At 42.2% G+C, this 26,177-nt stretch overlaps 1 protein-coding gene across 2 annotated transcripts in view; it reads right to left on the minus strand.

Moving 5' to 3' along the window:
• CBFB (core-binding factor subunit beta) overlaps nucleotides 1-13,811 on the minus strand; it is a 37,811-nt gene extending 24,000 nt beyond the window's left edge. For both annotated transcript variants that reach the window (XM_063410497.1, XM_063410498.1), the window contains exons 1-3: nucleotides 13,659-13,811; nucleotides 13,354-13,440; nucleotides 8,854-8,970 (exon numbers count right to left, since the gene is read on the minus strand). In XM_063410497.1, coding sequence (XP_063266567.1) covers nucleotides 8,854-8,970; nucleotides 13,354-13,440; nucleotides 13,659-13,736 — 282 coding nt within the window. In that variant the 5' untranslated portion in view covers nucleotides 13,737-13,811. The remainder of the gene's footprint in view (nucleotides 1-8,853; nucleotides 8,971-13,353; nucleotides 13,441-13,658) is intronic.
• Nucleotides 13,812-26,177: the final 12,366 nt, after the last annotated feature.

Raw genomic sequence — 26,177 nt, forward strand, 5'->3', positions numbered from 1 at the left:
AGCAAAAAGCATTCTTTCAGAAGAGGCTCAGTTCTGACTCACCCTCTGCCTCATCACGCACACTTCTGCCCATTCATAAGGAGCCACGTCTGTCCGTCCATCCATCCACCCCACTTCTGATCTCACCTTTCCCTGAATCATACCCCACTTTTAAACACTGAAAGAGCAGTCTCCCTGGTGATTTCATGTGAAACACTGACCACTAAGAAAGAAACAGCTTCGAACACTTACTCCAAGAAAGAAAGCTATAAACCGGGTAAGGCTAACCTCACCTTCTCCTAACATTATCTGTATACACTATTATTAGTGTATACACTAGCAAGCAAAAGGAAACAACCTGTACAAAACGTTCAAATGAGAAATTATGTATTCAGCTGTTTCCTTTAACAGCAACAGCTATGATATATATATAGTTTCATCATAAAATGCTGTGATCTTGCCACGGAGATGTGGCACGACTGCTCTGAAATGTAAAGCTGCATCAGTCCCATCCCTGTGTTCCCCCCAAAATACAAAGACTCACTTTGAGATCACAGAGAAGGGTCTCAAGACTAGGTTTCAAAGAGGGGGGAAAAGCATGAGAGAAGAAGCAATTTATGAAATTAAAAAGAAAAAAAAAAAAAAAAAGGAAAAACACTTTTCTAAAACTTTGCAACAAAACTTATACACTAAAATCCTAAACTAATCGGGGAACAAAACAGAACAGTAACTTCATTACTGTAACAACTGCAATTACAGCAAAAGCTGAGAATTTCATGCAAGGCTTCACACTACTCTTTCAGATATTGATCATTAGTTTAAAAGAAACTAATGACAAGCAAACAAGTCATGAACAGAGTTTACAGCATTTATCTAACTTTCTAAATTTAAATTCCCATACACTAACTTGGTAACATAATTTAAACTGGAATGAAGCATAAATAGAAACAGCTGAAAAAAAAATCTCCTTTAGAAAGTGACTATGAGTGAAATAAAGACTTTTTTGTGCTTTTAATTTGGATCAATCCTTCTGTCTCATCCCTCAGAACATATTCTTTCTTCAAACACACAATGAAAACGTCTTCTATTTTAAAAGCTACATCTTGGAATTTCTTCCATTCTGTGAGAATGAGGTTTTGTTAAAATTCAAACCTTACACTCTTCTGCAAAAATGTATGGGAATTGACACTTTCTGACCAAACCAGAGCATTTCCTAAACACTTGTGCAGCTGCCAAGGTGGGACTCCTGGGACACAAGTGGCCAGGGCAGGAGCACTGCCCAGGGACACCTCCTTGGGCCCAGCACCAACATTTCTCTCCCTGGGACCTGTTCCTCCAGCCCTGCTTCCCTGTGATCACACACAGACATTCCACTTGCAGCTGAGGAAAGAAAGCACTCCACAACTAGAAAAATACCTCAGAACATACTACAATTTTCAACTTCATAGCAAAACCTGATGGTCAGATATTACTTTGTTCAATTTTAAAGTATGCTTATGTAAGTCACTAGGTTTTACTACAAATATCAGTTAACATTAAGATGCAATATAATCCATTTTTATAATTCTGTGTAGCAGAAATACCCACGTACAGACTCATTTTGAAAATATCTTTGTAATACCAGAGCTGTGACAAAACATCTCTCAACATGCTTTGTGTATTACTGAAATACAACACTGATGGGGTTTGGTTTCTAAAATATCAAAAAAAAGGAATAGCTGAAGAATTTTCCTAACCTTACTGGAGAGTCAGATTTTAAAAGTCCCTTGTAGAAAACCTGGTATTTTTATGGTTTTTGGGTTGTTTGCATTTGTTAGGTTTTTTTGTGTGTAGCTAGCTCAACTACGTAATCATGACTCCTTTTCGAAAGCAGATCAATGTTTCATTAAATTATGCAGATTGCTATTTCACTTAACTAAAAACCAAGTCTATAATGAAGAACAGATATGAAGCAGAAAGGATGTCAGAACAAATGTGATTAAAATCTGTGGAGCATTTTATTCCTGGATTAAGATCACTGGTCAGTACTTACACTTTTAGAAGCACACATAGAAAAATAGTAAAATGCTGCTGCACAGAAATTATACTCATCATCTAATAACCAAGTCTCCAGATACAGTTCATCATTCCAAAATACCGCAATTTCTCGACTAAGCAGAAAACATGAACCAGACTTGACCAAAACCACCAAAAAATCCCCAACACTAAGCACAAAGTAGACTGCTTCTAGTTTTCACATTGTCACTGCAGAAGGGACTAATTCCTCCCAAAGAGGAATGCATCTCATGCTCAGGCTCTATCCATTTGCCTTCAAAAGACAAAACCAACCACAGAGCTAGAACTGAAAAATCAACAAAAATGCAAGGAGCATAACAAGAAAAATCTGAAAGGCAAATATATGCTGGGGTTTTCCCCTGTGAAACTCTACAGGGTCTTAATCAGCCCATCTTTACACTAGATTCTACATGAGAAAGATGGCTGGATTTTAAACCTACACTCCCTTTTCATGGAGAGAGCATGCATTTTAAAAAGACCCATTTTTTCTTGCAACAATTAATAATGCTTTTGCAGCAAAATATTGCCAGGAGATTGCTGCTGGTTTTGCTGCTCCAAGTACACACACACGATTCTGCTCACAAACCCAGTAACTAACAGACACAGTTTTCTCCAGCTTCATAGAATATTTTCCAGACAAATTTCAAAATGGGTTGTGAAATTTGTTCTTTTCAAGCTTTCAGAAAATCACATAGCAAAATGCAGTTACAACTTGCAACTGCAACAGAGGATTAGAAAGAGAGGTTTATCTAAAACACATCACTGGCACACCACACTACCTGGGTGCAAATAAACACCCTACTAATCCTCTACTTTTGGACTGAAAATTCAAATCATATAGTGCAAGTATACTCAACTGTACAAAAAAGAAATCACCTGATTTTGATGACATTGGCAAGCAACCAATAAAAACATCCAGGAACTGACCTAAGCAAGAGAGGGGCAAGAAAAGCTGCTTCTTTTACCCTTTGGCTTTCATTGCCTTCTTGAGCACTGCAACAGCCTCACCCTTCCCCTTAAGCAGGATTCAAGTCTGGAAAAACTGTTCAAACATTTCCTCAACAAGTAGTGCTGCATCAAGGCTTAAAATAATGAGTAGGTTTTTGTCTTTTGTATACTGTAACAAATGTTCAGCTTTCATCATTCAATAAAATCTCATAGTGTCATAATTATTCTGTAGAAAACTATCAGCTTCTGCAGAGAACATCCTTAGCAATGACTGGAAATTTTCTTTAACAGAGTAACATAAAACTTGCAATTATGCAAGCTAATGAGCTCATTTTGTTACTTGTGCTTTGGACAATAAAGCTTGAAGAACCATTTCAGTAACTTTCAGAAAAATGAGAGTTTCTTGAAGCAAATGTTTCATCATCTTATTGAATTTTTCTTATTTTTAATATGAATTATTATTAAGTGATTTTCAGAAAGAAGCAGACATTCTCAACAATGACTCTCTTACTTTTCTCATTCATTTATAAGAAGAGGAGAAAAGCATAATATTAGCAACTTTGCTTAGTAAGTGGAGACTGATATGCAAACAAGAGAATTCAACAATCCAAGTGTCTGGATTTCTTCCAGCATCTATGCTGCAGAGAACTCAAGTACTGCTTTCATCCACACAGCACTCATCTGTCCTTATATATAGCTGCAAAATTTAGCTCACTAACTCCAATTTTGTTCCTCTTCTGGGAAACTTTAGGATGATGACATGAGTATATTTGAAATCTTGTCTATACAACTCTAACGAGAGCATTTAAGCCACTGGAAAGAGTTCAAGGTAGTGTGACTGAATAACTGCTTTTAGAATACATAATAAAAGCTAAGCAGAAGCAGGTTTACTGACAGCAGACCTTAAGTACTTCCACAGCCGTGCTGCAAGTACTGCTCCCAAGCATTGTTCCAAAATGGCATCGCCACTGCCTGCACCGTAATGCAGGGATAATGCACAGGGATAATGCAGGAATAATGCACAGGGATAATGCAGGAATAATGCACAGGGATAATGCAGGGGCTGTGGGCAATTACAGAAGTGTTTGGAGCATGAGAGGTGAAAGGACTCCGGGGGAAAGGCTGTGGATCCTGGTCACATGAGAGGTGCCTGGGGTGACTCACGGCCCAGCGGCGGAGGGCACCCGATGATAAATCACTCTGCAGGAACAACTGTCCAAACCCAGCCAGGGGCTGCCTGCCAGCACAGCGTGTCCAGTCCACGTCCTCCAAAGACTTCTCTTCCCAAAAGCCAAGTTCCTGACTGTTCACAGTGTATAAACTGTATGCACATAGAGACATCTCCTCATTGTGAGGTAAAGTGAATAAGCACAGGTACACTGTGACTTCAAACAGAGTTTGGACTAAACAGCTCTCCTCTATGCAACCACAGGTCATAGTGAAGAACACTTCCAAGTATCTAGACAGAAAAAGAGAAAAAGTTTCACTCTCCTCTAAAGCAAGAATGGGTTCAGGAGCATAAACAAAGGATGTTGCTGGGAAAAAGAAAAAATATTAGAAAGAAAAAGGTAAGAAGTCTCTGCTGGCTAAAGGACTCTTAAGCACAAACATAATAATAAGTTCTAGAATCACAAGCATCTACAGAAATATAGAAAAGTATTTTAGTCAAACCATATAGATGATAAAAATTAAGCCATTTAGCTAGGCTGGGTACAAACTGGACACACCATCAAACCCATTTGTCTGCTGTCAGAATAACCACACACTGACCTCCTTATTTAAAGCTGACAGAAAAGTCTGAGAAAGATCAAAAGCAACAACAGTGCTGTTGTTTCATCAGTTTCCTCAGGACAACACCACTTCCCTTGGCTGGAGCAGGCAAAAGCACCTGGAAGGCTCTGAGCACGCAGACAGCCCAGCAGCTGATGTCCCTTCACTGACCACCTGCTGCTCCTCACAGAACAATCTCTCCCAGCCACCACAAGGGTTTGGGGTCACACCCCAAAAGGGATGAGTAAGAGGATAACAATTGTTTAAGGCTGCTCAGGAAAAGTGGAAAGCTGGTTCTATTTGCTGTCACTTGAATAGCTGTTGTATTTTAATAAAAACTATTTCTCGTTACACTTCTGTTTCAGCTGTAACACCTGCAGCATAACAAAGATTTGCTTTCTTTTAATATTCATCCAATCAGTTAACACTAACTTAGAGCAAAATAAAATCTAGTTATGACAAACAACTGTGCAAGTAGAAAACCAGCATCTTTAGGAAGAAAACTGAAAATCTCTAGTTATGGCTAGAACAAAGTTAATGGTTAATGAGTAGAGATCCTAGCTACATCACATGTGGCACAGCAGGCACTCTGAATCAATTTAAATCATGTCTGATGTGCTTTCCCCCAAAGCTGCAGAGTTCACAGCGTATTAGAGCAAAATAAACCCGTGTGGAAGACTCTGGTTTACGAGCAGCTGCCACCAAAGAACAGACAGGAAGTAAAGCTGCATTAGAAGGAGATGGAGAATTGTATTATAAAGGGGAGGGGAAGTAAAGCAACTTCACAGACTTCATCAGTGACTGGTATTTGAACAGTAAAAAACACCTGAGAACTAATGTTCTTTCAAGAAAGAAAGAGTGGAGCTATAGAAACATCTTGAGTAAGAAATGAAAACTGGGGATATTATCTTACTCTAAGAAATATACAAAATTAATCACACAAAAAGAGTTGACCAGACAGTTCTTAACAACACAAAGGGACTTTGAATAAGATTAGATTTTAAGAAGCACTGAAGTCCATACACAACTCAGTCTAAAGTTTGTATGTCATAGTACAAAACTGAAATAAAAATTACAGAACTTCATTAATCACAATAACACTAGCCTAAGTCATTAATGATACCAGAAAACTACAGTGAAAGTAAAGCTCTCCATTCAATTGCAAGGCTTAACTATCTAATATTTCAGGCAATGCATTGGGCTACTACACTGCCTACCTTTCAATTTCTTAACATCTACTCATTTATTCTTTACCAAAAAACAAATAAAATCCCCTGGACATTAGCTGACTACACAGAGGATCAGAAAGCCTTGGTAGGGTTCAGTTCCCCAGAAACAGGACACACACTGCATCTGACACACCCCACACACACCCACAATCACAATGAAATACAATGTTCTATTATTTTTATGATCTAGGGACCTATTTTTAGTGCTGCTTTTTCTTCTGCTATGACAAATCTGAAAAATTGCTCAGATAGACAATTAAATTTGCTGCAGGTCAAAGACAGCATAGAATGCTAAATCTATCTCAAAAAAATGTTAAACTTGAGTTTAAAATGAGTAGAAACATTAAGTGTACACAGAGCCATCCAATTCTTGGATTAATGAAGACAGGGTATCCACCAGAGGCCTACCCACCCATTGTGAACATCAGATGCATCAAATTAAAAGGCAAATTAAGCATATTAAAAAAAATCCCCTCAGCTAAGAAATACCAGATTGAAAAACCTCAAGCCTATGAAGTATGTATTTGCAGAATCCTAACTTTCACAAGAGTGCTGCTCTTTGTAAAACTCAATAATTTAAGCAGCAATTCCAGCAGATTCTGCATTGGTAGCTTTGTCAATCTGTGTACAAAACTGCTTTAGCACAATAGTGACATACTTCAAAGCTGGATAAACTATTTTGGGCCATCATTGTTTAGCCAAACACCAAAGTAGAATTCCAGAATAAAAATATTCTAATGTTGGTGAGTTTATCTACATTCTAGATCTCAACCTAGTGCCTAAGATAATTATTAACTGACAGCTTCCCCCATAGCCTTTTTTTATTCATATAATTAAAAACATGCCTTGCTGGCATAAATCCAGTGATGAACAAACACACATTATGCACTGCTTCAAGAATCAAAGCTCATAAAACAATGTTGCACAGAGCTACAAAAATCACATGGTTTTAAGAGACTGCTGAAGTCTGTGAAAGAAATTCTTAATTAAACCAAATGACAAAAATCTAGAGAGAACAAAATCTCAGACAGTTCATATGAAACTCTTAACTGTTTCTGTTGATAACACTCTCCCACTCTGCTCATTGCTCTGCTCCAATCATGGGAGTGGCTTACTTTCAGAGAAGTTTCATTCTGTGCAGAGCAAGCCTGCATGCATGTGTGATTTACACAAGTGAGGGCTGATTACAACAGTGAATTTGTGATTTGTTCATAGCAGAGCATAACATTATTCCCATTTATCTGTTTGTCCACCTCTAGCCTCATTCAGAGGAATTCTTCTAAACCTTTCAGTGAAGCAGTCTAGAATTTACTGTAAACACACATAAAAGAAGGAGTGGCATTCATTAATGAGGTTCATGTTCTATTTTAATGTACAGCATACCTACCATGCTCTTACACGATTAAGACAACACAAGAAAATGGATGAAGCAGTTCAGTACTTTAAGAATTCATTCAGAGAAAACAAAGTTAAAAAAATCATAGGAGTAAATAAAATTAGTTTTGAACTGGCAAGAAGAGAGACTTCAGTCTTCTTACACATTACAAGAAAAATTCCTCATTCAATTGTGAGCCAGAATCAATATTTTTCAGTAAGAGCCAGATTCAATTCAGTTCCCTCAGCAAAGCAGTCAGTACCCAGACAGCCAACTTCACTTCTCCCCCAATTTGTCAAACTTCTGCAAGCCTCACAGGACTAAATGGAAAACAATTTTTTCCAAAAAAACTCATTAACTTGAATTCCACATACCATAACTGCCCTCAGGAATTTTTTTTTCTTCCAATCAAATTTTCCCACTATAGGAAATATTTATCTTCCACCTAGCAGCATTTAAAAGACCCAATATGCCACTAAACCTGAATATGCTTCAAGTATTTCCTCCAGCCTGGTAGGTTTGGTAGCATTAGCTGTTTCTTGTTACAAGGGTAGGTAAAAAAATATCAGGCAAAAGAAAGGATTTTGTAGTCCATTAAAAGTTTTTAAAAAAAATAATAATAAAAAATACACAAAATTTAGCCTGAAACAGAAAAACTATGAGAGCTTAAGTGCTGGTCTAAACCCAATGAGTTGTGAAGAAAGTCTCCTATTGAATTCAGTGATCTTTGGACCAGTCCCAAAGCACCTACAGGAGCACAGATAAGAGACAGCATCTATATTTTAAAGGTATGTTTTTCCTGTAAAACAAAACCAGCTGTAGGTGATTTCAGTAACTTTATTCTGATGAGATTAAGCAAGGTTTCTAACTTTAAATCTAATACAGCCTCAGAGTAATCATCACTGTCACTAGGGAATTTGAGCTTTCAATATCAGTCTATGGGACAACCACCTCAGAAAAAAGAGACTCAGAAATCAATTGTGAAAGTGATGCTGCTTCTGTACCATAGCTGATGGTGAAACTGAGAAAAAGCTTCATTCCACTTGGAGCACACTGACTGCCTGCTGTACCAACTGGCAGCCAAAGACACAACAAAAAACCTGTTGAAAATGCAAATTTTCATTAGTCTACCACAATTCACTGGCCAAAGTCTAATTTCTGAACCACTTTAGAAGCACCTACACCACACCAAATTTAGACCGTTCCCCAAAATTTGATCACAGCGTGACAGTAGAAATAGTTCTGCTCTTCAAAGTAACACAAAGCCACCAGTACTGCCCACGTTTCCCAATTCTTCCATTTGCCTGAACATTAGCATGCTTTAAAACAAAGCAATATTTTATCTTAGCAGCTTTCACTCATACTCACATCTCTACCTACCTGCACAGAGATGTGAAATATTAGAAATCTCACATCAGACACACAATCCACACCAGTAAGACCATAAGCACAACAACAACAACAAAATTCTTTCAGTTTCAACAATTTCGTGCTTACCTTGCCTCCTTCTCTTTCAAAGTCGACATATTCCCGGGTCGGTGTCTGTCGCTGCTCCCCCTGCCAGCTGGCCGGAAAAAACTGGAGAGACAGATTGGTTCCTGTGGCCACAAAAGCCTTTTAGAAAAATCAATACAAACAGGATCAGGGAGCAAGACATTACATAAATTATGCAGGCAGTCATTTATTTTTACATCAGTTTATGTCTTAAGCCAGGCAGCATAGAGAATACTTAAAGTCAAAAACATGCACTCATCATTTTTCTTAAGTATTAAGTTACAAACATCTGATTCCATTTTGACAACATTTGCCATTGGCTGCTTCGGATATAAAATACAACATGGAATCAATACTTCTTTTAAATCAGTTTTGCTGACATTAGAATCTGTCCTTTCAGTTCTGTCTGAATACCCTGCACTAACTTAATACCTGCAACACTAAAAACTGCCCCTGCTTTTCAAAGAGGTTGCATATCTCTAAAAGAAGTACTGCTGAAGGAAAATCAACTCCTTAGACTGATTACTAAGGGCAACTTTTTTCAAAATAAAAGGATTTGTTTCCTTTTACAATCTACTTATACCTAGACAGACACTTAACTGAAGCATAAATATTCCTATTTTATCATCTACTGGCATGCAGCATCAATACACAGTTCAATCAAGCTTCACAGGACAAAGTCCTCACGCCACGTTAAGACACCCAGGTCAGCAGATGCTGTGTCAGTAAGAAAAGGCAACTGTAGGAATTTTTCTCAGCTGCAGCCCTTTGTAAAATCATTAAAGGGTCTGGCTTAAATCCATTAGAAAAAGCATGTATTGCTTTCAAGCAAACAAATTTCTATAATTTCAAACGAAAATGGGATTCAGTTTTCTCTAGAAACTCCCTATCTATATATTTGCTTGCATATCTTAATTCTAAGCCATGATGAGTACAGCACTTCCCAAACATGAAATAAAAAATTATTTTTGCAAGCAGAAGTCAGATTCACAGTATTTATAGTCTTCTCTGGTACAGATGTGTTATCCTGTAAGCATGTGAATACTCACACAAACTCACAGCATGTAACTCCTACCACAATCCTAGGGTTAAACATAATTTTTGCAATCAAATGGCTGTATTTATTACCACGATCACTTAGATTTAAATGGTTATTAATCTAGAATATAATTTTCCTTAAAAGCTATACAACTACTACTTTAACCGTTGGGATTTCCTGACAAGCATTTTCTTTCAAGCAACCCAGAATTCAGCCACTTCATGGCATAACTGTACTGCTACCTGTGACATTATAGCTGCATGTTATTTAAGATAGTTCTAGTCATGGACTGCAACACTGTCACAGGATTAATACCTCCCATTTTGAAAGTAGAAGTGCTTTGTCTTGGCTCTTCCCCCTCCTCTACGGGAGACTAATGCTCTGCAATCAGTTTTGGTTCCAGGCTATCCTTAAAAACAGATTTTTAAATTTTTGTTGTTGTTTTTGTTCGCCTGCTTTGTCTCCTGTAAGCACATTCTCAATGTCATTAAAATTAACAAATCAGTCCCAGCAATGCCAGAAGAACACTGTATTGGTGCATTAATATTTGTTTGCAAAGACAAACAGTTCAATCCATGGAACACAAGTTACATCAAGGATACACTTGCACTAACAGGAGGCATCAAATCTGTCAGAGCTGCAGACCACCACTATCAGGCTCACTATCTTCTATTATCCCTTCACTTTTGCAAGGGATGCTATTTACATATCAACAAAAAAATTATACCTATCCCCAAATATTTGTGACTCTGAGTCTTCATCACTTAGTCTGCTCAAGATTTGTTTTCCTGCCTCTGAGCATAAGTAAATATGTGTTTTATACCCCTTAATTTAAAATATCAAGGAGTGAGATCTTTGAGAGTAAACCAGCTGACCACTGAAGCTCTGTGGACCAGTTCAGTTGTGGTATTGGGTCAAAAGGACTGTACTTGCTTTCTGGGAAACCCAGCAAGACAGTGAAGTGCCCATGCCTTCCTGCTTCCACCCTCAATGTGTGCCAGAGGGCCATGGAAAACAGGGGAAAAATATCACAGAAATGAAGAAGATTAAAGTACGCAAATTCCACATCCTCAGAGCCAGGCAGGCACCATTTAAACCATAAAAAGCTATGTAGATATTTGTTCTCTAGATTTTTGAAGCCTGTTCCCTCCCTTTGAAGAGAAAAAACCATCGGGTTAAAGTACCCATATGCTTCTCAAATCAAATCATAGGTCAATACTAAAAAACTCAAGAAGAGTCCTGCTAATAACCACACAAGACTACACGAAAGCCATTAATTTCCATCAAATAACAAACAAATTAAAATTTTAAAAAATATATTTTAAAAAAATCACACCACTAGTTTGGTTTTAAACTTGAAAGTAAGAAAACTCTAGTTTTGTCTGCAGAGCCTTTTAAAGCCGAGTCTGACAAGCTACCAGACATTTGTGTTGCAAATTTTGTGAAAAGCTTATCAGGCAGTACAAGGGCGACCTGACCTACACACAGACAACATAAATACAAGTATCTTCCAAAGCAAACCAAACACGTGAGGTTATTAAAGTTATCAAAGCATTACCAGTAAACGTGAAATCTTAATACAGTTCACAGTTACTTCTCACTAATATTGGTAATTATTTCTTTTATTCAATCAAGAGTTATTTGACACGCATAACCAACAACCTACTGCCAGCTCTACATTAAATCCCTGAGCTGTTCTCTGAGAAGTTTTTTTCTGCTTCAAAATACGTAAGGTCATTTGCAAAGGCTCCCTTTGGAGATAAAAGAATAAATCCTTGATGTCTGGAAAAACACTCAAAACTAAAAAAAAAAAAAAAAAAAAAGTAAAATTACTAGCTCTTTTTAACATCAGTCATTACACACAGTACATTTCTAAATAAACCTGACTACTCATGCCCTGTTCACAAAACAAAACCAGATGTTTCAGATGAAGAAATATAGAGCCTGTTTTATAATTAAGTAGAGTGAAAATATGTAGAACATGCATCACTGGTAGCTTCCAAAGGATGAAGTTCTGGCAAAAAAAGGCAGCAGCAAGCTCCGAAGTACAAAGGTGAAACTACAGCAATTTCCCATTTATATAAATAACTGCATAGGCTGCATTAGAAAGCTAGTTATAAACTGCACAGCCTTTTTTTTTTTTAGGGAGGGATTCGGGTATATTCCGCACTTTCACCTGTACAGGAATTTCCAATGCCAGCAAACTATGTCTTCCTTACCAACCCATTGTTTCCCTGGTGCTTTCTTAAAGGAAGCAAACACGCACAAAGAAAAATGAATGTAAAAAAAATAGTCAAATTAAGAACCTGTCTACAAGGGGCCTCTTGTAAAATAATATTAAAGGTTCTAAAACAAGAGAAAACAAGATAAGATTCAGCTAAAATAAAGTTATTCAATAAAAAGTAACCGTGTTCTTGAGTGTGTATCCTTCTACTGACAAACACAAATGAACAAGATCAGTTAGAGTAACTGCTGCTCAAGTGTTTTTGGATGTGCATAAGACTAATTGCATTGTGCATAAGAATAATTTCATTATGAACTGACTAGCAGTAAGTATACCACGTGAAATTGAAGAATGCTCATAAACCAAACTTGGTGGAAGCGGGGTTTATTTTCTAATTTTACCTTGTCTTTCGCTATCTACTCTAAATGGAAAAGAGCTTACTTCTGCATTTTAATAGTGGAATTACAATGCTACAAAATACTAATCCTATAGAAGCAACCTGGGGCAGAAATCAAACCAGGAAATAACGAGTCAGTTCTTGACTACTCCGAGCCATACTTCATCTCACTTCTGATTTCAGACGGTGACAGTGGTTTGTAACTAACCTTAATGAATGAGAAAAACGGAGCTGAAGTTGCAAGTTTCTAAGCCTAATTTTAAAAGCGTCTGATTTAGTTCACAAATACATCAAACAGCTCACTCAGGACTTTAAGATAGCGCCTTCTGAACAATGTTACTCATTTCTCAAAGCTACTCTGTTTCCGGAAAGGAGATAAAAAAGAAAAAGAAAACCAGCTGAATACTGAAATAAGCAGCCCGTAGCTGCAGCACGTGTCCAGGGCAGGAGCGCAGCACGTTCTCACTGCCGGGGGTTCTCCTTCCTTCCCTGTCACCCCGGCGCTCCAGACAAGCACTCTCCCCGCGAGCGAGCGAGCGAGCGGACACCTTCGAGTGAAAAGCGCTATTCCTACGGCAGACAGAAATGCTGCCTGTTCACCAAAACCTCCTTTCCTCGGCGCTTGAAAGGCAGCCGATGTCATTCCCTCCTTAAGGAAAACTCCTTCGCGCTGCGGCCCCGACCGGCCGCAGGCACCGTCCCGGCACGGCCGGCCCGAGCCCCGGGCTTGGGCACCGCGCAGCGCTCGCTGTCCCGACGGCTTCCCCCGAACTTTTACTCCCCAAGCCCAGCGCGGCCCAGCCCGGTCCCGGCGGGCCCCGGGGGGAGCGCGGCGCCACTTACGATCTCGGAGCGGCCGTCGCGGCAGGCGTTCTGGAAGCGGGCCTGCCTCTCCTCGTGCGGCCGGTCCCTGAAGCCGGTGTATTTAATCTGCGGGGAACAGGGCGCGCAATCAGGAGGGGCCAATCCCGGCGATAAGGGGGCAGCGGAGTGCACTGACTGCGCCTCCCCGCGCCGCCGGCTCGGCTCCCGCCGCAGCCCAGGGGAGGTGCGGGGCTGCGCCGGCCCCTCCGCGGCCCGCGGAAACTTTCCCTACGGCGGACGGAGGGAGGGAGAGAAGGGGAGCCCCGCCGCCACCGCCGCCTCACCTCGCACTCGCGGCTCAGCTTCCTGAAGAACTCCTCGTTCTCGAACTTGCTCCGCTGGTCGGGGACAACCCGCGGCATGGTGGTGGGGCCGCCGCCGCCGGCTGCCCTCCTTCCTTCCCTCCCTCCCTCCCGCCCGCCCCGCGCTGTCCCAGCCCCAGCGCTCGCCTCGCCCTTTGTTAGCCCCCGCCGGCGGCGCCCCCCCTTCCCTCCTCCCGGCCCTCCTCCTCCCGCGGCGCACGCAGAGCAGCCGCAGCCGCCGCCGGAGCTCGATGCTGCCGCCGCCGCCGCCGCCCGCTCCCGCCCCCAGCCCGCTCCCTCCCCTCCGACTTCCTCCCGGCTCGTAAACTCGGCCGAACAGCCGCGCCATTCACAACTCCGCGCCGCCGCCGCGCATGCGCCCCGCCGGGCGGGAAGCGGGCGAGGGGTGACTCAGAGCCGCTCCGCGCCCCTCGGCCGGGGCTGTCTGCCCCGCTGCCCCCTCACCGCTCCCCGCTGCCCCCTCACCGCTCCCCCGTCACCGCGGCTCGGCGCTTTCCGCCTCCCCGCTGCGAGCGGAGCACCTCCAGCGCTGCGGCGGGCGGGGAGCGGCCGCCCCCCGCGCCCCGGTGGCGATGGGCAGCGCTCCCCTCAGGGCACGGACCCCGCACCTGCTCCGCGGCCCGTTCGGGGGCAGCGGGCGGTGGCCGCGCCGTGTCCTCCCACCTCGAGGGAGGCGGTGAGGATGGGGCAGGTACGAAGGGACGGCGCTGGCCTCGCATCTCCTCGTCTGGCTCCCTCCCCCAGGCCAGCGTGCAGGCTGGAGGAGCCCCAGGGTGGTCCCAGAGCCCCGCCGCTGGCCGGAGCCAGCCCGCTGTCTGGCTGCCGCCCCAAACGCGGTGCATCCCTCGGTCCGTCCCTCCGCCTGCCCAGCCGCACTGACCGAGGCGGGGGCCTGTCCCCGAGGGGAGCAGGAGCACCATCACCGCCCAAGGATGTGACTCGGTGTCTTTGACGTCGTGGTGCCAGCCTAGAGCAAAACCAAAACCCAGCACTTAGCTAGCTGCACCAGTGCTTGGAGAAGCTTGACTGCTTCTTCATTGCAGTCTACAACTTCCTCATGAAGGGAAGTGGAGGGGCAAGCACCTCTCTCTTTCTCTGGCAATTAATGACAGGACCCAAGTAATGGCCTGAAGTTGTTTCAGGGCGGTATAAGCTGGATATCAGAATAAGGCTCTTCACTCAGACGGTGATTGGGCACAGGAACAGGTTGCCCGAGAAAGCAATCACGGCACCAAACCTGATAGAGTTCAAGGAGCATTTGGACAATGTTCTCAGGCACACAAGTGTCTCTTGCGGGTGTCCTGTGCAGTTGTCAGAGTTGAATTCTATGTTCTTTGTGGGTCCCTTCCAACTCAATATTCTGGGATTTTTTTTCCCTACAACTACTCCCCCAGGTTTTTAGTCGCTTTGGAGCATCATAAGGATGGCAGCACGAGCCAAAAAACATATTACGATACCTGTTGCCAACATTAAAATATTAGAGCATATTAGATCTTTTGATAAAGAACTGAGGTTTTCTAATCTCTCAGTATTACAATCTTAACTTTACACATAGTCATGCAAATCGAAGCCAGCAATGCTAAGGTTAGCCAGAAGACATAATTTGAATCAAATACGAGCAAAATAATAAAAAAATGAGTGAAGTAACTGTAACCCTTAACTAACTGTATACAGACTTCACAGAAAAAACTTTAGACCTTTTGTCTAAATGTAGAAAATATGCTATGGGAAACAATACATTTCTGATCAATAGGAAAACCAAAAATAACTCTTTAGGCTATATCTTCTGATTTTTGATATGTTACTGTATTGCAGACATATAGGTAAATTCAGAAGTTAAAAGCCTTAAAAGAACTGTTTTAGAAGGGTCTTTTCAACCTGAAAAGAAAATACACTGAGCTTGAAAACATAAAATATCATGTATTGTCTTGATTCATTTAGATTAATATCAACCCTTAAGTGAAATTTTCGTGAATGTCAGCCACATTTAAAAGGTCCCAAAATAAGACATTTAAAAAAAAAAAATCCATATCACTATTCATCTTACAGCAAGATCAATACCAGGAGCACAGGCCTGCAGGAGAGCTGCCAAGTTCATCAGGTAGAAATCTGCTCTCTTGACCTCCAATAATCTTTCACTGCTTGCTACTACCTCACCCAATTCTACCTCCTCAGCCCCAAAACTGACTGTGCCTTCTTCCAAACAACAGTTTGCAAAAAAAAATTACCAAGGTCAAAAGCAAGAGGAGTGGTTATAAAGCCCTAAAATAAGAAACAGGAGATGTAATCACCTAGCAAGTTTTGTGTTTTGACCTTGGCATATATTTTTCAAGACTTCGGAAACAATATCGAGTTTGACTGCTTTTCTCCATGCAGCACTGTGTTTAACATTTGTCATCCCACAGTTTTCATCTTTGCAAAGTTTTTATTTTAAATAAAGTGAGTCAATATTATCAGAAAGTCTGTATGAGATCGGACACTGCCCATGCTTGTTGCCTCAGTTAGCTGATGCAGAAACAGGATAGCAGGAAGGGGTGAGATAGAGCATGGTGGCACAGGATCATATTATTCTTCAGAATTTATCCAGTTTCTCGACACTAAGCTAGCTAAGAGCTATTGCTCAGAATAATGAATACCTTCTTAGCAAAGGGAACCAATTATTTCATATTCCTATGAAGAAAACAATTATTTTAGACATGTTTTGTCATCAAGAAAAGTTATAAAATTGCACCAGTTCTTCCTTTCTCTACTTCTCTCAGCCCCCAACATTTAAGAAGACAATTAGGGTCTTAAAGACAGTGACGTTCTTATTTCTTTATTCCTAACTAGATGGAGGAGAGGCACAAAAACCAATAAAGTCTTTGCTGCAAGAAAGGCTAGAGCATAATTTGCAGTTATTTACCCTGTTTGGCCAGAGTCATTGGCCACCAGCCAGACAGTCAACATAGATCAGAGGCAGCTTTGCAGGTGGTAGCTGGGGGACATGAGAGGCAAAACTGAGGTTATCGTGTGAGGGATGGGATACAACCTCATGGGAATTCTGCTGCTCACCAAACTTTTTTTTTTTTTTTTTTTTGCTTTTAGCACAACACACCAAAACAAGCTAGAACCTTTTTCCTTGTGCATAATCAAATGCAACTGCTTCCCAAAGGCATCTTGGTGATATCTCCACAAACCATTTCACTGTGGTTCAGACTGCTCGGATTTTAGTAGGCGTAGCTCAGTCTGCAAATCCCTGGTCTGTTGATTCACAAGAACTTGGGCTGTTCATGGGTCCTCCGGGTGAGTCACCTTCAGAAAACAGAAATGGTCAAGCTTGTAGGCACGCCGCTTTCCGAGGGAATTCTCAGAACAGATCCCTTTCCAAAATAAGACCTAACATGTTTACAGTGCATTGATAATTGAGACGGAACACCACTGAAGGATTTACAGATGGAATGTTTTTGAGAAAGGGAGCTTTCTTCAAGTTCCAAGTCCTGTTATGTGCTGTTCTTTCTATAACCCTTCTTTGCCACATCTTTAAAACCTCTGGTTTCCCCTAGGTAGCAGCACTTGATGAACAACTGCATGGCACTGGTGTTATATTGTTCTCTAGACTCACACGTGTGAGACACTAATAAGCCAGACTCCTGTGTATCCATTGATCTATGGCAGCTGCAGTATAATCAAACACCAGCATTATGTATGTACAAGCTACTCTGTGATTATAGATCCATTAATAAACTGTTTGCGAGATATAATTATGCACATTAGGTGTGAAATGCAATCCACTTACGCAAGGTCTGTGCTTATGGGTACTACAAAACGAGGTGGGGGGAGTAGGGGGAGAAATTGAGCAAATTAATTGACTTCTTTTGCCTAGACTAATTTTCATTTCCCTGCTACTACAACTGATGCCTCCAGCCAGAATATCTTCACGAGACTCACCCCCCAGTGGAGGGATATTTCTGATCAGTTCATGGACCCACAGTCACATGCAGAAACCATCCTGAAATACTGCAGCTCACCCCCAGAGCAGCCTTTCATGTTTAGCCTGCATACGTCAGCATAAAGATCTATCTTATCTGAGGCTAAATCAGATAATCATCCAAAAGAACCCAAATGAAGGATATGGGCAATGAAAAGGACCATGAACTATCAGAATCAGTTCATGTCTGTGGAAGCACTTTATGCCCAGATGGATGTAGCGAGTCCAGAGGCAAAAATGTGCAGCTTTCAGGACTTGGCCAAGTCCAAAGTTGATAGCAAAACATCTTACCTAGCACACAGAGATAAGACCCATGCCACAACAGTTAAACAAAACAATCCAATTTTGCATTATGAGTGGGAAGTTGCCTACCACTTAAAAAACACCAAGCACGGCAGGTATGAGGGAGGAAACAGCACCTCATGTCTCTTCTCTCTAACCCAGGCTATGAGACAGATGCTCTTTGGAATCTCTTCATTCCAGATTCCAAAGTGGAGCCTTTTTCCTAACAGAAGATGCCTACAGGTGCTACTTGAAATAACTTGAAGCATTTGGAGTACTCAGTCAGGAGACAGGAGACCCTTCCCTCACTGGGGCTGTTGAAGCCCAAGTTCCCAGCCTCCACCGTGAGCATCCCAGTCACGATTATTCTCATGCTGGAGAGGCTGTATCCACATCTCTGTTTTAGCCTGAGTTACTGCCACAGTGCCACAAAATACCTAAGTCTTCATGGGCAGGCCTACATGAAAAGCCAGTAGATACTGCCATCCTTTCCTGGCTGTGTGATTTGGACACACTGGGCTGTCTGTGGTTGTAAGCACTGGCAGTTTGACAGTGTGCTTTACATAGGAATAGCCTTTGTTTCAATAACATACATATGCAGCTTCTCCCCCAAAAGCATGGCCTGTACAGCCAGGGACATGCACCCTTCTGACACTTGATAGCCACTTTTTAATCATAAAAAGGTCACAAATGTGCAAATATGAAAGTGCAGTGTGATACCAGGCTCAGGAGTCTGTGTAGCAAAGGTTGCCTCTGATCAATGACCTTGATACACAACATCTTAATGAATTGAGAATCTGTTTAAATTCTTTCCATTAACCAGGGGAATACAGTTGGGTGTTGTTTTGTTAGTATTTTGGGGTTTTTTCCCTAGTAAAAATACTATGAAATGAAACTTGAGAATATCAGAACAAATGATTCCTTCAAATGATGCAATGGAGCCTGAGTTACACAATTGTTAGAGAATTAAAACAGATTATCCCAGAAGGCTACTTGATTTTCATACTGGTTATTTGGGACAGTGATGATGATTGTGGTAGGTATACATTTCTACCATTCTGTGCTATCTATACATGTTTTGGCAATGGAAGTATGCAGTTTTTATTTTAAATCCCCTTTTTTTCTCATTTTACCAATCGCAGCACAAACTGTTAAAAGAAATTTTATCTGAACTCAGAGTCTCCCTAATCTGGCAAGCAGAAGCCAGACTGGGTGCCTCTTCCAGCTTTGCCTTTGGCCTTCTAAGTGATGATTTTGGGCATATGGCTTCACCTCTAATGCCTTTATTCGCCCACCTATCAAGTGACTCGAGATCTCCAGATGAAGATCTTGAGATATCTATGTAAAGAGCCAGGCACTGTCATTACCCCAGATGTTGAGCAATGAGGAGAAAGTTTAACTGAGCACAAAATGTGACTCACACAAGCCTAAATACATAAAAGGAAGTGTTTAAAAACTGCCTTTGTGAAAATAGCTCTGAAGATGCTCTTATCAGTAGACAGACAGTGCTAATGGCACTCAACTGTATGTTGTTCAGACATAGCTTTTTCTATGTTATCTACCATGCTGCCATCAGCCACACTGTCTCCTTACATTGCATTTTATAATCCATTAAAAACTTAAAATCCTAGAATAGTTGGGGTTGGAAGGGACCTTTAAAGGCTATCTAGTCTATCCCCCTGTAACAAGCAGGGACATTTTCAACTAGACCAGGTTGCTCAGAGTCCTGGCAAGCCTGACTTCGAATGGTTCTGGGAATTTGGCATCCACCACCTGTCTGGGCAACCTGTGCCAATGCCTCACCACCCTCACTGTAAAAAATTTCTTCCTTATATCTAATGTAAATCGACTTTCTCTTTGTTTAAAACCATTACCTCTTGTCGTAATGCAACAGGCCCTGCTAAAACATTTGTCGCCACCTTTCTTATAAGCTCCCTTTCAATACTGAAAAGTTGCAATAACATTTCCCTGAAGCCTCTTCTTCTTCAGGCTGAACACTCCCAGCTCTCAGCCTGTCTTCATAGGGGAGGTGCTGCAGCCTCTGATCACCTTCACAGTCTTCTCTGAACCAACCCCAGCAGGTTGATGTCCTTCCTGCTCTGGGATTCTCTGAACCAACCCCAGCAGGTTGATGTCCTTCCTGCTCTGGGATTCTCTGAACCAACCCCAGCAGGTTGATGTCCTTCCTGCTCTGGGATCCCCTGAGATGAATGTAGTATTCCAGATGGGGTCTCAGCAAAGCAGAGTAAAGGGACAGAACCACATCCCTTGACCTTCTTCAAAAGCATGTGCATGATTTTGGGGAGTAGCATGTGATGGTAGAGAGCCTTTTATAAATTTAAAAAACATTAAGCACAATCAGACATAAAAAGGCCAGACAAGATGTGTAATCCTGGAGTTGTTCTGAAAGTGCCTGCAGATTTTCATATCTCAAGGGCTTCCAGACATGAAACTGGACAATGCAGACAGTTTCAGTTCCTCAGGCCTAGCACAAGCAGCTGTACTCTTCAGGCAGCTCAGAGTGGATGTGAACCTGCCCACCCAGGATATCTGAAGTTTCCTCCCAAATGAAAGAATCAGGGTGACAATGGTCACAAGCAGAGACCCTGCATAGAAGGTGGTCACAATACACATGTGCTCGAGTAGCCTCCACCACTGGAATCAATCTGATAAACTAAATGCAACACCATCACTCTGGATTAATTATATTTTTTGCAGTCTTCAGGGGGTCTTGGGCTTTGGTTTTCTTTTGGGTTTTTCCCCTCCTGTTAGCATACACAGCACTGTAAGACATTGGTTGACACACACTAAATTGGTGGCTGATGTGAGAGAGGAGCACAGGGTCTGTTAGGATTCAAAGCATGGAAGCAAAGCCCTTGCAGGGATAGCTGTTCATGGGTTTAATTTGAGATCATGGGGAAGAAAGCTAAACAGTGACTCAAAGCTCTGTTCTTCTTTCACATGTGAATGTTTATTACTGAACAAGCTGTCCTACAGTCTGTTATACTTTTGATTATACTTAGTAAAACAGCTAGAGGTGATTCAGTCTTGGTACAGATAAAGTCTGAGTGACTTTTCAGATTCTAAAGAGATTATTCTTGTATGCTTGGAGATATAATTCTTTCCTCTCAGAGATCCAATGGTGGAAAGAAATTACATTTGTGAAGATTTTCTTCGTTCTCTTTCTATGGAGATTTCCTGAAGATATTGTAAGTTAGTCTCCTGTCATTCAGTCATCTTGGTAACTGATATTTATCCACATGCCCAACTTTAAATTTGCCTCACAGAAGGCAGCAAAATGTTGACTTTTAAACCAGCAAATTATTCTAAAAATATTGCTCTTACTAAAGGATTAATTTCATTCTCAAGGTGAACATTTCAGAACTGAGCTGAGTTCTGCTGGTTTGTTACACAGTAACCACATCAAAACCTTATGTTTCCATACACCTAACACACTAGGCTGCCATGCCTGATTGTAACAAATGGATTGTTGGCTGTTTTATTGTGCTTTCAGAGAAAACAGTGATCCACTTAGGAGAACCAAGAGACTGGGAGACAAAGTCATGAAACGTGTTGCCTAATTAAACATTCAAGGCTGGAAAGAGCTGCCACCATTTACAGATGGATCACCATGGGGTGAAGTCTCTTGCTGAGGCTGATACTGGAAATTAGCAATATTTAAATTTATGTCTCAAACAAAGTCCACAAGGAAATATTCCTCTTTATCAGCACATTCCATCGCGGGCAGGTTTGGAGTGCTCTGGCACAGGGGGTGCCGACCGCTGCTTTCATTACAGAGCTTATAAAGTTAAAAAAAAAATACCTGGCTGATGCTTTGGGGTGCTACCAAATTGTGCCAGCCTCATGTCAGCTCCAAGAAAGCAAAGCAAAGCCCATTTCTTGGGTGTGTGCTGCTGAGGGAGCTGCCTTTTCACCTTCATTTCACACAGAGCTGTTATTGTTTTTGTTCGCATTGATCTTATCCTTGGAGAATTTGGAAGGGATTTCAAAAAGGCAGGGTGTTGATAGTAACTTTGTTTGCATGCTTCTCCTCTGTTGCTAGAGCTATTTGTTTTTTACTGACTAGGACTCAGGACGGCCCCAGTCCTCCACCTTGATCCAGCAGGCGCGCCCCGGGTCAGAGCGAAGCCTCGCAGGCTTTGCCTCAACTTTGTAAGGGCACAAGAATTTCCCCGTGCAGATTTGGTTGCACGTTCCAGGTGGAAGGGTTTATTTACAACAGCCCCTCTGCCTTTTTATGTCCCAAGACGGATTCCTGAGCACACTCCACCACAGGATTTTCCTATTAGATGTGGATTTTCCCTCTTTTCAAGTGCTTAGTGTTGTAATTTGCTGCAGTTTTGTGCCTTTCCCCCTCTGCCTAGACATTTGCTTACCAAGAGGAAGGAGATCAGCAAGACATCCACGAGCCAACACTTCAACAGCAGCAAAAGAAGCAAGGCACGAGAGTGGCAGACACTGCTCTTCACCCCTCAGTCACCTTTGTGGTCTCTGTTAGTAGCTGCAGCCTTTGTAGATGTCCAGTTAAGCTTGAGACTGACCCAGAGAACAAGAAGAAACAAAGGTCACTTCCAGTTTCACCAGAAAGAAATTCCAGTGGCTACTCCAACCCCATAATCCAGCCATGATTAATGTGTATCAGAGGCAGATCTGGTTTCATCAGAGATCCTGGATTTTAAGCAGTCTTAACTGTTCGGGGGAAGGAAAAAAAAAAACCAAACAAAACCACCCTGGAAAGATGAAGGAGGAAAAATACATCTTAAATACAAAGTAGGATCTTGTCACAGGGACATTAACAAATGACAATGTTCTCCACAAACACAGTCTGCTCTGCAGAGCATTAAAGCAAAGGTACTCTGGCTTCCTCAGGATTTGTACCTCCATTCTCCCCTTTCACTCATACCACATAATCTAAAGGCTTTTGAAGAAAATTCTGAAGCTTACTTTCCCTCCCACGCTCAAATTTACTTGAGTTTGTCCTGGAGACTCAACAATTTGTGGTCTAAGAGAACAGAAAAGAGGGAAAAATGCACACAGGTGTAGTGAGCTCCCAAACTTGCTTTACTACAATTTCTGTGTCAAAATGAGTTTGTGCTGTGGAAGAAAAGTCCTTTGAGGACAAGAAGAATAACTACTGAACCTATCACAAGGAACATCTCACTATGAACTGAGATTCCCAGGCCAACCAACCTGTGTCCACCATGGGGAGCTGTCGTTTGGAGGGTCTTAGCACCTGACTGGTTGATCTTCAAGTCACAGCCCCTCTCTGAGATTTCAGATCAGAGCACTCAAAGCTTCCAAATATAGTCCTCACTCTAGTTCTCCTGTTCAGCCATAATGCAGCAGTATCATTCCCTAACCTTGTTCTCAGAAACAGCTGAGATTTTTGGCTGCATTTTAAAACAAAAAGGCAGAGATGAAGAGAAAAAGCAGGGGTGGAAAAGAGCTTGAGGGAGATGCCTGGCATGGAAAGGCTTTCGCCTAAATAGCTGAGCTTTGGCAAAGCTGTAAGTAGTCAGACTGCTTCTTAGAGTGAAAACCACACGACACACTTGATGGGTACAAACCCACTCACAAAAACCCAGACACCTCTCATATCTACAAAAACCTGAGCTCCAGAGCAGATAGGGTGAGCAGTAATGAATGGGTTAGAGTCCCAGCAGCAAGATCAAGATTAGGTAACAGGAGAACGTTTAACTGTGAAGATAACTTAAGTCCTGGGATAGGTTTCCCAGGAGAACTGAACCTCCATCACAGGAGGCTGTCAGAAGCAGATGGAATGAAATCATCCCTGATATAGCAAGGAGCACTTCAAGACTGTTTACTCTATACACAATCATCTACACATGCTAATAAGGAGCAATAATTCTCCTCCCTTAGTGAAAGGATTTTATACCTGTTGAAGTGATCTATTTTTTACACCCATGTTTTAACAGAGATAACATCTCTACCCCAGTCTGGAAGGAGTGGTGAAGCAGAGGCCCATGGAGGCTGTGTGACCTCTCCATGCTCATAGTAAACTAGTTTGGGTAGGGTCAGTGACCAGTATTTAGATTTCTGCATTCATGACTTCTCAACCCAAATTGTTCTTCTCCCTGGGAATTTCTTAAAAGTTCACGTGCACTTTTTTATGGCCACTGATTGATGGAGTTCCCTTTTTGACTGCTTCTTCTTCTGCTGTGGGGTTCATTTGAGCCCATTACCCTAGGATCTCAGAGCTACCTCATCCTCTCTTCTTTTCTCCAGCCAGGGGGTTTCCACTCTTCTGTCAGATCCAAGGTGGCTTATGTCCCTTTTATCTAGCAGTCTGCTGTGCTTCATCTTTCTGACGAAAGATCCTGAATGGGAGCTTTTCCTCCCCATTTCATCATCTACTTTTCAACTGTACTGCTTCACTTCCAGCCTGACTGGTCTTCACTGTATATCTAACTACTTCATAAAGTGGGGAATCCTGTTTATTTGATGTTTCTGTTCTTTCTTGTTCAAGGCTTTGTTTTAATTGTAGGAAGTCAGAGGCACCCTTTGAGAATCAAAGGAGGCCACTTGAACATGCCAGAAGATTCCACAGAGAGCATCCCAACACTGCCTAGCTGAGGATGTCTCTGGACAGCTCATGACCTTGGCTTGTTTCATCACCACTTCTCTTCTGCTCTTAGCAGCAGCTTCCTTGATGTTACTGTGTAATAACAAATTTATGAGTATCAATTTTGAGTGTCACAGATCTTCTGGGGTCCAGAGGTTTTTGTTTTGCACTCTGCAGTCGCATTTCACAGAGTATTGGATCCTGGCCCCCATCACATCTGCTCTCATTCAGTTTGGCAACAAATTCATTTTCCACCATGCCATCTTAATGGTTCTTTCCTGCTCTTATGAGGAGCCTACTGCCATTGCAGAGCTTTGCCCTTTAGTGTATTCTTATCTGGCAGGAACCTGTAGCATGCATTTCCAAAGATGAAAACCTGGTGTGCTCTTCATGCTGCTGTTTTAAGGTCAAGACAGGGTATGCTTGGCCATCCACTTTAGCTTCTTTCTCTGGAAAATGCCAACTACAGATTCGAGGGATTCACACCTTAGGCTTCACCAGTAACAATCTGGATGAAAGTTGCCAGAGACAGCCTGCAATGGCTCTCAGGGACTGCCCTCCTGAGAGCCCTGCCTGCAGGCAGCATGGTCCTTCATCACCTCCAAGGCAAAGCTTGCAGGTTGCTATGAAGGAGAAGCCAAGCCTAACTAGCTGTTATTTGCAGCTCCTTCACAGTTAGTAAGTTGTCAGAGCAGGCCTGTTCTCTCTGGGCACCACTCATCTGAGAGAGGATTAGACAGTGACCAGGAAAATTGTTCTTAGCAGAAGATACAGATTCAAGCACTTTAACTTTCATGTAAGAGTACCAATAAAGCATTTCAGAGCAGAGTCCTAAGGTCCAGCTTTCCCTGTTTCGAGGTCTGTCACCCCCACATTGTGCATCTTGGTTGATAAAGGCTGAATTTCAGTGGATTTTCTCCCCTGCCTGGAATTTTATCTCCCACAGAAGATGCCACAGACACCTAAAAGTGTCCCCAGGAAGCAAATTCCCCCGACAACCACAAAACTGGGAAAAGCCTCCACTTTCTGTCCACTAAAATACGCGCTAGTCATTTTGAATTCAAGTAGTTGCAGTCCCTGAATTCCTTTGGCACATGCTGAAATTAAAGCTGGTTGAGTCATTCTGGTCTTTAGGTAACTGGAGCTCAACGTCAAAGCCACACACCACTGCCATCCCCACCCAGGCACAGCAGTACAGAGAGTCCTAGCTGTGCTCTCAGTGGGTTTGTTTCCCAGCATTTATCACTAACACTGCCTTTAGGAATGGTGTGATTGTCAGCAAACATCTAACAAAAGCCCAGGAGCACCATGCAGTGATTGAACTCTGCCTGGGAGCTTCTTGCTCCCACGGCTCCTGTCTGTGCACCAGCTTTCCCTCTGCTTCATGTGAAGGGCGTGCAAAGTGCTTTGAAAGTCAGGTCTGCACGTTTTCCTCTGAAGCTGCCTGTAATCCACTTCTTTTTTTTTTTTTTTTTTTCTGTTTACGTAGGCAAAACTGAGTACCTCGGGTAACTAGCTGCAGTCCCAAGCACGGAGGCAGGCTGTTAAAAACATGCTGATGCCCTTTGTTTGGAGGTACCATCCTCCTCCGCCTTGTTTCTCAAACACCGGTATTTAATGACAAACA

The sequence above is a fragment of the Prinia subflava genome, chromosome 13, assembly GCF_021018805.1.
Source record: "Prinia subflava isolate CZ2003 ecotype Zambia chromosome 13, Cam_Psub_1.2, whole genome shotgun sequence".
In the NCBI taxonomy this organism is placed as follows: domain Eukaryota; kingdom Metazoa; phylum Chordata; class Aves; order Passeriformes; family Cisticolidae; genus Prinia; species Prinia subflava.